Here is a 12,048-nt window from a genome sequence, read left to right as displayed (position 1 = left end):
GAAATTAAGGGGGTGTTTGGCTTAGCTTTTTACAGCCCAAAAGTCCTTTTTAGAAAAGTTACAAAAAATCAGGATTTCCTGACTTTTCCAAAAAGTTCATTTCCTTGTATAAAAACTCCAAAAATAGCTTTTAAAACTAGTTTTGTCAAACATTTTTTGCTTTTTTCTTTTTCAAAAATAACTTTTGGCTGTGAAAAGCCAAGCCAAACACCCCCTTAGCGTGTCAATAAAACAAAGTAACTATCAAAACTAAAAACTCAAACGGAGACCCACTTGGACAAAATGCAACTGTTTTCATATTCATCAACAAAAATATAGAAATCTTAAATGGACAAACGAATAGACCTCACTAGTTAGCTATACATTCATCCAAATCATATTCAAGTCCCAAAACATTTCCCTTTTTTTTAGAAAAAAAAAACCAATTCAAACCCCACCACCATAGAGTTCCACATCTAATGACCACAAATCTCATCAGAAAACGTATCAAGAAGCTGCTCAGCCAAACTAGGGGGATCATCAATCAACGCATCCACAAAAACATTCACAACTCTTCTTTGTTGCATTGTTGCTTTCAAACTAAACCAAGTAAGAAACTTCACTCTAAAATCTTTACTCAAAAACCCATCATCCTCCAAACTTTTAATCACTCCAACCGCGTATTCATACTCGTTTTTCTTTGTGGGTCCCGCTTTTTTTGTAGCATCGGATTTGCACGGAGTACAAGGGAAATCGGTTGTGGAATCGGTTTGTGTGTTGGTTGCATTGTTTGTGGTCCATTTTGACTCCCAAAATCCAACCACTTTTGTGTTGCTAAAAAAGGAAACCATGCATGAATATTCGGTTGATGGATCAAGATTTGTGATCTTGAATCTTTTTTCAGGGTTTAGAACAATGTATGTTGCTTCTTTTGGATATGTTTTTAGAGTTGACTTTTTGTGCCAGATTCTACACCCGAAGAAATCTTGAAATGAATTTGGTTCGTAGTCTAGGACAATTGTTGTTGAAGTAGGTGTTGATTCTTCAAATGAAATCCGACATGCTGTGAAGAAAAGAAAAAGGATAATTAAGGTTAAAAGATTGAAAATTTTACAAAAGAAGACGAATCGTGTTCGATACCAAATATCTGAAATTTCGTATATTTGAAAATTTCGGATGCTCTAAATTTCAAGCTACAAATCTACAATATGTTGTGTTTTATGCGATCTAGATGCATATTTTTTTTTTGAGTAAATTACACGAATGGTCCCTATGGTTTAGAGTAATTTATGTGTTTGGTCCCTAACTTATTTTTTTAACTCGGAAGGTCCCTACTGTTTGTTTTTGTTACATGCTTGGTCCTTATCTTGCCTAAAAAAAACTATTTTGCCCTTGATTTTTTAAAATATTTAAATAAACACACCCCAACCCCAACCCCAACCCCCTCACCTTACCTTACCTATCACATAATTTTTTCCTTATTAAATAAGACTTTTTAGGTACGACAGTGATCGATTAGCATAACGAAAACAAACAGTGGGGACTTTCTGAGTTAAAAAAATAAGTTAGGCACCATTCGTGTAATTTACTCTTTTTTTTTTATATCCTAATAGCATGTTGGGAATTAGAAGTCAACAGATTTGAACCTATTTTTTTTAGACTCTAATTGAATAAAAAATCACCAATAAAAATAAGGTTAATCACTAAAATGACCATAGAGAGTGGAGTCCAATTGCACAATAACCACCTTTTTGAATACTTATCAAAAATAACCAGACTATTTTTAAAGGAAGAATCGGCGAAATGATGTGATTTTGCAGAAAAAAAATTGAATTTTGGTAAGAAAAAGCAGTTTGCAATTTCAATATCACGAGAAAAAGCATTTTGAAAGTCACTATCACGAAATTGATGTCTATTTATGATAAATGTTCAAAAGATGGTAATTTTGCGATAGAACCTCACTCTTTTAAGTCAATTATTTAATCCGAATATCAGAGTTATTACAAAATAATGACGAACAAATAAAAATATACAAGTTGAAGCCAAACATCATGAAAGCGTGAAAAGGTGTTTGATATAATTCGCAATATATAATATCAAAAAACATTCAACAAGTTTATTTATATCTAACAACACAAGTAATTATCGACGTCAATATATAAGATCCATGATTAATTTTCATTTTGTAAGAGGTCGTAGTTTGGTTTTTAAACAAAAAAACCTAGCACACCCTGAAATTTCAAGCCATCTTAATGAGATGAAATGACCCTTTTACCCTTGACAATACAATATATTTAACAGATTGAAAACGTATACGTACTTGGGGTTGTGTTTGGTTGGAAGGTTGAATTTGAGCAGGAGGACAACGACGACATATCAAAAGCTTGAATTGCAGAAGCGCAAAGCTTCTGAACCTCAGTGCTACATGAGAGCCGATTAACAAGGCGACGATCCATCTTCACTGAGGCTAATCCGATGGGTCCCACTTCATTTTCTAGAATATTTGCTGCAGATTCAACGATCTTTAACAGCTTTTCATGTTTGTGGGTCCCTTCAAGAATCTTGTGGCTTAGGGAAACTCTTAGACATAACGCGTCAACTCTTCTCGCTTCATTAGCAAAAACCAGCTGCTTTTTCCATGTCCTTAAAAGCGAAACCATTTCAAGATCAATTATATATATATATATATATATATATATATATATATATATATATATATATATATATATATATTTAAAAAAACATAAAACCCATTTTGGGGTTATAAGATTATTATTATGGTCACATGACACCAAGTCCAACACGTGTTTGTCATGCATTGGACTCGGACTGATATCAATGGGACAAATGCAGCCCAAGGTTGCGATTTTCCATGACGAATATGAGAAGGGTATTTACGTCTTTTGCACAAACAAGAGCTCGAAAGCAAGTCCCTATCCCTGTCCCACATTTTTTGGTAGGAGTGGGACAAAAAAAATGTTTTTTTCTGCCTCACTGACATTAGTCGCACTAAACGCAGTACAATCTGCTTTGTCATGTCTGTAATTTGTAATTTGAATTCTACATTAGCAAATAAGAGTATAATTATTAATTACCTCATTAATCCATTTAATTTCCCACAAGAAACACAATAGAAACCCCCATCCAACTTCGGGTAGTTACCGCTTGTTGTTATGCCGGCCCTGTCATGACCAACCGCACACTGCAAATGACACGACATGCCACACGGCTCATGATCGTCCCCTTCACTACCACAATCCGAATCCCAATCACATGTCAACCATAAACTCGGATCCTTATTATCATCAAACCGATAACAAATACAACAAGAACATCTCTTGCAAAAAGCATCTTCGGGCCACATAATCGCTTTGCATGCTAGATTCTGACAAACTCGTTGATCTTTTCTAGTATTCTCAAACATGGTACTATTGGTACTAGGTAGTTGAAGCGGGGCTTGAGCCTCGTGTTTTTGCTTCTTAGATGGTGAAAAATCTAGGGAGTTTTCGGTTGTTGGTTTTTTGGTGTTTTTGCATACAAGTTTTAGAAGGTGTTGTATCATTCTCAGCTTTGTGAATCCGCTATATTTTCTTTCTTTGCCCATTTCGGCGCATATGATTTCTAGAAGCTCTTTACGAGTTAATGAACTAAGAATTTTTGGGGCATCTTCTGACCAATGAGCGATTCGGTGGACTAGTTTTCTTTTTTCTTCCAAACTTAGTTGATTACATTTTTCAGGGTCCAGCACAAATCCTGTCAAAATGGAAATTTTATATTTAAGAAAAGTAACAAAATGATAATTTTATATTTACACCATTTTTGTAAGTCTCTCTGTGTTTGTGTGCATTGGACTGAGACTCAGACTAATGTCTATACGACAAAATTGCAGTTTTTTTTGTCCTATACAAAAAGGCGGGACAAAGAATCTCTTGTTAGTGCAAAAAGACGCAAATGCCCACATTCTCATCCAAAATAGACCAAAGTAGGTTGTCTAGTCTTGTCCCATTTGAGCATATAGGACCCACTATAGACTGCATATTTTTCACATGGGACAGGAACGAATGGGGTCCATACAAGCTAGGGACAATTTTTTATGATGGGATCGAGAGGGCATTTACGTCTTTTGCACAAACAAAAGATTCAAAAATAAGTCCATTTCCCACTTTATTCCACTTTTTGGATGTGATAAAAAATAACAATTTTTGTCCAATTGACATTGGTCAGAGTCTGAATCTATATCTGGTGCTAGCAAACACAGTGTTTTATCCTGTTATGCCTAACAAAAGAGGCCTATGGGATCCACTATCATGTCTTTATTTTCTAAAATATTTATAAAAAAGAAATTATCCACACTACACTTTATGTCTTTATCCATACACTTCTGAGAAAAAAAATAATAATAATAAATAAATAAACTTATGTGTTTGGAAATATTCTAATTATTGAAGCGATGATCTCTACTAATCCTCTGTTCAATTAGACATGAAATTTGGTAATTTACTATAGCATACTTTTAGTTTACAAAAAGAAATTAACTTTTTCATACTAATAAACAAATACTTTTCTACTTCACATCTTCTCGAATCCGAATCTTTTCATTAAAAAACTTGACAACCCCATTAAAGTTCACATCAAACAATACAAATTCAAACGTTTGATGGTAAATTAGTACAAAGAAATCCACGCGATTTTTTTTTTTAAGAATCCGATGCTCAAAAATAAAAGATCTAAACGACTATTGAACAGATGGGGAATAGTTCATGGAGGAACCCTAGATGTGAATGTACAGTTTATACAATAAAACACAACCAGAAAAATACCAGAAGCTATCGAGAAAATACTAACTCAAAACTGCTGTTTTAAACCTACATTTTCAAGAATTAAACCCGGAAAATTGAAAATTACATGGAAAAACGGAAAATACGAGAAGCAAACAGAAAAGAATGAAGAAGAAGAGGGCTTATTATATGTACATAAAAATAGAAAAAAAAAATCAACTCAAAATGCTATTTTTAACCTACATTTTCAGAAACTGAAAACAAAAATCATGAAATTAAGGGGAAACAGAAGTATTCCTGGTAAACAGCTAAGCATTAAAGAAAGAAGAACAAACTCTTATTGCAATCATGCAAGGTAAATATGAGGCATTAAACTGCATACGAAACACAAAAAGAATAGAAGATAAAAAAACGGAAAAGTACTAACCTGAGAACACAGATTCCATTCCGGAAAACCCACTTTCAGGGTTTTTCATCATACATTCAAAAGAAATAATACTACCAGATTGTATCTTGTGTTTCAAAAACACAGAGAAAAAAATAGGAAGAGAGAGAGAGAGAGAGAGAGAGAGAGAGAGAGAGAGGGCGTGGGATGGAGTGTATGCGTGAGAGAGAAAGAACAGGAGAGAGAAAGAGAGTGTGAGGTTAATGCTACTAACTGCTAAAGGCTAAAAAGATACTCCTATCCATAAATAATATAAGCAATTTTTGCGTATTCATTTGTTTTAAATGTTTTTAGCAATTCTAAATATTTAAATCTAATCAAATAAAAATGAAATTTTTGATAGTAATATAAAAAAAATTATGTGTATATTTTTTTAGAACCAACAAAATGAATTACTAAATGACTGAAAACTAAAAAGATTCATAAAAAAAAAATCATAAGAAAAAAGTTCTTGAAAAAAAAACACGTTAATGATTTATATGTATATTTTTTTAGAACCTACAAAATAATTATTAAATAAATCAAAATTAAGATGATTCATAAAAAAAATTCCGAAAAAAAAACACCTTAATGATTTATTTTTTAGTAAATCAAGCAAACATCATTTTTATTATAATTTTAATGAATAATAACAAAATCATCACAAAAATAAACCATTGAGGTGTTTTTTCGTGACTTTTTTTGTAAATCATTTTATTTTAATTCATCTAATGATTCATATTTTTGGTTCACCACACACACACACACACACACACACACATATATATATATATATATATATATATATATATATATATATATATATATATATATATATATATATAATTCATTTCATATGTGGATTTACATTTATTAACCGGTAGGCTCCCATCATAAGGCACTGTTAATAATAGTTTTTATCCATATATATTTTTATCCATATACAAATTTACTGATAGGCTCTCATCATAAGGCAATGGTAATAAAATTTTATCTATATACACATTTAGTAATTTATATATTTTTTTTGTATATAGATGATCATTAAACTTATTTAAACTAATAAAAAAAACACAATTATCATTGTGTAACATCCATAAATTTTACGTCAAATTTAAATTTTTTCAATCATAAATAAAAACCGTAAAGCATCGTTTACAAAATGTTTTCAAATCATTTTTCATCAGAGTGTCCCAAAAATCATAACATAAGGATGAGGAGCGGTACGGTCACGCCTTCGCCTTTCCATGGACTCCTGAAGTACCTGAAACAATAAACTGAAAACTGTAAGTCAGAGGGCTTAGTGAGTTACCCCCAAAATACCAATATCACACTGACAATACCATATTAGTAATAATCAATCAATCATCATGCATACTAGGTCATCGCCCTGACTGGACCGCCTTACTGGGCCTACAGTCTGTCTGAATCTATCCCGAGTCTTTGGCATGACTGGTCCGCCACGTGGGCCTACAGTCTCCCCAGACCGCTCATAGGGTATGTTGGCCTTCAGCACAAAGCAGGACCGCCTCAACCCAACCAACAAGCAAATAACCATGTGCGCATAGCTATCATATACTGGCATGTACAAACATCAAGCATATCTATCTTACTGATCATAATCATAGAATTCTCCTGTAACTAGAGTATCGACCTATCAGGTCACTAGCACACCAATCCCTACGGATCATAAAAGCATAACATACTGTCTACCTCGATTCCGAACTAACAAATCATAACCACATGCAACATACCATAACAATAACAACTAAAGGGTCGGCCTTGGTGTCGTAGACCCTATCGATATAGTGAGGATAACTCACCTCGCATATGTCGACACGAAAGGTAAACTCCAACTCTCGGATTACTTGACACAGGTTCCACCACCTATCATCATAGTACATCATACTCATAAGTCCTTAACCTTACAAGGTACTCCAAAAACCACTAGTCAACCCTTGGTCAAAGTCAAAGTCCTCAATCAAGGTCAACAATCCATGTTGACCTTAACTCGCCGAGTACCCTTGGCTACTCGTCAAGTTCCCTGAAGTACATTCCAACTCGCCGAGTCATCGGAGTGACTCGTCGAGTTCCTTTGATCCTCGGTCAAACTTAAGGTCACACGTCGAGTTCCCTCCTTGCAACTCGACAGATACACACGCATACATAATCTAGGGAAAACTCATTCGACTCGCCGAGTTGTTCTTCAACTCGTCGAGTCTTATGGTGATCTTCATCGGGCTCACCGAGTTGTTCATCCAACTCGTTGAGTTCACGGCCATCTTCATATGACTCGCCGAGTCATCTTGCGACTCGCCAAGTCCATTCAGTTCTTTTTCCATATAGACTTGATTTGAGCCATGCAGCGGCCCCAAATCACGGATCCAAGCTTATAGGGCATACTTATCACGTAAAGTTGCAAACTTTACGTGCATGCATGGCTATAAAGGCTCTAAATGCCTATTCTAAGTTCTTGATGAAGTTTCAAGTCTAAGAGGGACCTCAATCACAACCAATATAGCAACTTTATGATTCTAGCATCCAAGGAGGGTCCAGATCTGAAGTTACAACCTCAGATCTAGCCCATAACTCATCCTTTCAACTTAATACTTCACCAAAAACTCTAAAACTCAACAATGGAAGGGATTCACAAAAAGAAAGGCGATTTGGTTACCTCTAGAAGATGATGACTGAGATAAGAGCTGATTTCCACACTCCACTTGCTCCAATACCCTTCTCCTCTAAGCCTTCTCTCTCCAAAATCCTATTTTCAAGCTTCAATCACACAATGACACACAAACACGTATTAGGGTTTTAAGGGCTCTAAAAGACTGCAAAGAGGCCAAAGGAGGCTGAGGCTCCTTTAAATAGGGGTGCAAACCCCTGGATTTAGGGTTTCATCTGCCAGCTCCTACTCGCCGAGTCCCAAAGTGGACTCGTCGAGTAGGTCACTTAACACGCGGTCCCACCCCACTGCTACTCGACGAGTAGGTTGACCGACTCGTCGAGTAGGGCTTCATCCAATAATTCTTATGTAATTAATACCTGAGAACCGGGGCGTTACACATTGGCTATTATGGATTTAGCCGATCAATATGAATTTCCAAGTGAACTGTAACATCTTCTATTTTCTAGAACCGGAAAAAAAAAACTTTTCTTTACGCTTTCAAAACCATTTTATCTTAGTTTACGGAAAATCTCAGTATATTAAACATTTTTAGTACAAATGTTGTTTCAAAATAACAAAACCCTAAAGATGTCATAATCAATACACAACATAAGATTACAACATAAAGACTAAACAGTCTTGAATACTATTGCATGACATCCTAATCAAGTTCCAACAACTTTATTCATGCTACTTGTAATGTGTATAGTTTGAGAGGGTCATGTTTGGAAAAACCTAGTAAGACACATAAGGTTTTCAATCCCATAAAATTTTAGTGATAATAAATCATATATATTAACCCTGCAAAAACCAACTGTGAAAGATTGTGTATGCTCAAGAGTCATATTAATATGATATTGCTAATTAATATATTATCTTACGGTCATACTAACAACAACTTGATACAATTGATTATTTATTAGAAATTGGTTTTAATAAATATTCAATAAACTCTTATAATTAATTGAAAATATTATTTCATGGAAATAATAATTTTTACAATGACAGGTAACACATTATTCATATGGTATGAATTAGTAAGTCATGCATAACATTTTGGACTAGATAAATCTTTTTGTCTTTTACCAAAAAGTTAGAGTTTATATTTTATAAACTTGTTTATAAAATTTGAAACTCATCCTTTCTTTTTTCAATTAAAATCCGAGAATGGAGGAGGATAGGAGGGGCATGGCTCTTTTTTTATTTAATAAAAAAATAGGTATGGGTGCATGCATGGGGGGACAAACTTGTGTAAAGGGCTTGATAGTTAAAGACCTCTAGGTTAAGTTTCTACTTTAACTAGCTAAAAGGCTTTAAATTGGCTTCACTTATTCCTCTTGCTATTGCCAAAACTCCATATTTCTCTTTCACTCTTCTCTTGCAAAAGCGTTAGAAGATTTCAAGTTATTTTTTTCTCTCTTGAAGATATTACTTGGGTTCTATCTTTCAAGCTTAAGAGTTATAACACCAAGACTAGCATCTTGATGTCAATTTGAGATCTTGTTGGTGTCTCAAAGGTTCAACATTCTTCATCAACTATCAAGCCTCCCCTTGAAGGCCTAAAGAACAACAAAGGTTGTTATTTCTTCATCTACTCTATGGTTTTATTTTTCAAATGCCCAAAAATACAACCAAATTGTTTCAATCAATCAGAGTATAAAATATTCTTAACATCAGTGTAAAAACCAAATGTTAATGTAGAATAAAATCAATGGGATGTTGTGTGATCATGTCGGGCCCTTCCCTTTCGAACTAGAAGTACCTGAAAATGTTAAACCACAAAATCGTAAGCACAAAGCTTAGTGAGTTCGCCAAAATACCACATACCATATAAATGGGCCCAATCCAACATATAAATAATGGCCCATCCCAACCTATATAATAATGGGCCCAACCCAATATATAAATGGGTTCATCCCATAATAAACATGCAAGAGTCACAAAGACAACTAGCACAATCCAATAGGTCGGCATTGGTGCCTTCGACCCATAAATATAGTGAGAAGACTCACCTCAAACTAAAGACAGACAAATCTCGCACCCGAGTTGTCGATACTGGAACTCCCACACTAAACAAATACATAATAAAACCTTAATCCTAATTAAGATGCTAATCCAAATTCAGGATCTTGGTTCATGGATGCCCAACTTTGGGGTAAAAGACCATTTTACCTGTTATGGCTAGAATCCACCCTACTTAACCCAAAACCCATATTGACCAAAAATCCAACTTCTGGAGTTACACCATTCATACCATGCTTTATGCCCAATGTAGAGCCTTCTGATGAAAAACAGGACACAATCAAGCTATGCCATGCATAGCCCAGATTACGCCCCGCATAATATCAACATTTACCAACTTTTCATTAAGCACTTAATGCATAAAGACTAGCAATCCAACTCTCAAATATAGGCCTAATAAACATTCTATGTGACAAAGTCTCAGACTTTATGCCTTTGCATGGCTTAAATTAGCACAATACCAAGCCCTAAGTCTAAAACATTCACCAATGCTCAAAAGCTCTTGCATGTATGGATGTGAGTGACCAAGCTCCTATTTTTATGACCCAATAATCTCAGAAATGACCAAAAATCAAACTCAAGAGGTCTAGAGTAGCCTATACTCATTAAGACCAAGGTTAAGGGACCAAAGCACATAAAAATCCATAAAATAATTAGATCTATCAAGAGGAATCAACAAGATGAAAGCTTTATACCTCTTGGAGAATGTTAAAGAGGAGCAAAATTTGGATCTACAAGCTATGGGCTCCCAAATACTCCTTTAATGGCCTGCCTCTTCACAAAACACACAAAGAATCACTCAAAAGGCTCAAAATCTTCTCAAGGTGGCCACGGTTTTGATGTTGGTGCAAATAAGGGTGGAGGTTAAGCATGAGAAGGCTCTCAAGGGATTAAGGCCTTTAAATAGGGCTTATAGACCTCAATTAGGGTTTTTGGAGGTTGCGCTCCTACGCCCTACGTACATATAGATACACCCTGCATAGGGCATAAAGCCCCTGCATGGATTTAATGATTTACGCCCTACATAAGAAGCTCTCATATGCCCCACGTAGGGCAACCAAAATTTATAAAAGGCATTATTTTGAAATAAAAGTTATATCTGAGGAAATAGGCATTATTTTGAAATAAAAATTATATCTTCCAACTCGCTGAGTTCCTGCCCAACTTCATCCAACTCGCCGAGTCGACCCATGTGACTCGCCGAGTCGCTCCAGTTCTTAATCCATACAGTGGCTTTTCGAGCCATGCAGGGGCTCCAAATCATAGATCCATACTTCCAAAGCTCAATCCTCACGTAAAGTTGCAAACTTTACGTATAACTAAAGAGATCTAGGCTCAAAACACACTAGGGCTAGGTTTAAGGACAAAAGGGCTTCACCAACTACTCATCTTCTGATGCTTTATGACATATTGGACCATCCCAACACTAGATCTGAAGTGGCAACAACATATCTAAGCCCCCAAACTCGAATTGGGTCTCAAACAACAATAAAACCCCCAAATCTCATAACAAAAATAGATCTAGATGCAAAGGAGGGAAAATAGCAGCTTATTACCTCCAAGATGAACACAAACTGAAGTAGATCTCAGATCTACACCTCTCCTTTGAAGCAACCTTCTTGATCTTCAAGTTCCTTTCCAAATTTTCCTTCCTCCAAAGCTATTTCTCTCAAATGATGGAAGCTCACACGAAATCTAGGGTTTATAGGCTCTCTAGGATGATATGGAGGCTGAGGGAGGGACATAACACCCTTTATATAGGATACAACTCCCGAAATTAGGGTTTTCCTCGTTCAAACCAGACTCGCCGAGTCCCCTTAGCCGACTCGCTGAGTCGGTCACTTACTCCTCGACCCGGATCCCGCTCAGACTCGCCGAGTTCCTCCTTGGACTCGGCGAGTCGGCCCTTTGACTTAGGGTATCCTTTCCTTTCTTGACCTTCTTGATTTTGGGTGTTACAACTCTCCCCCACTTAAGCTAAACTTCGTCCTCGAAGTTTGCTATGGCCAACCGACTACGATCTGCTTCCAATACTCTACTAATTACTCCAACACCAGCTGGCTACCTTCGCTGGTCTTTCACCCGGTCATTCCGACTAACATTAATCCTTGCGGATAACAATCTCGGATCAACCCTGACCCTGAACATTCTGGAAACACAACTTACTCAACTGACAA

The 12,048-nt window shown here is 35.7% G+C and overlaps 1 protein-coding gene across 1 annotated transcript; it reads right to left on the bottom strand.

The window, feature by feature from the left end:
• Positions 1-273: 273 nt before the first annotated feature.
• Positions 274-5,413, bottom strand: LOC145074438 (VIN3-like protein 2). The gene is made up of 4 exons (XM_079020811.1): positions 5,185-5,413; positions 3,075-3,732; positions 2,300-2,622; positions 274-1,042 (listed from the first exon to the last, which is right to left on the bottom strand). The coding sequence occupies exons 1-4, from the start codon at positions 5,234-5,236 to the stop codon at positions 456-458; spliced, it is 1,620 nt and encodes a 539-aa protein (XP_078876937.1). The 5' UTR covers positions 5,237-5,413; the 3' UTR covers positions 274-455.
• Positions 5,414-12,048: the final 6,635 nt, after the last annotated feature.

Source organism: Lactuca serriola, chromosome 9 (genome assembly GCF_051521515.1).
Source record: "Lactuca serriola cultivar US96UC23 chromosome 9, Lser_US96UC23_V15, whole genome shotgun sequence".
NCBI lineage: Eukaryota > Viridiplantae > Streptophyta > Magnoliopsida > Asterales > Asteraceae > Lactuca > Lactuca serriola.
The sequence above is the reverse complement of the archived record's forward strand: the minus strand, read 5'-3'. Positions and strand labels throughout refer to the sequence as shown.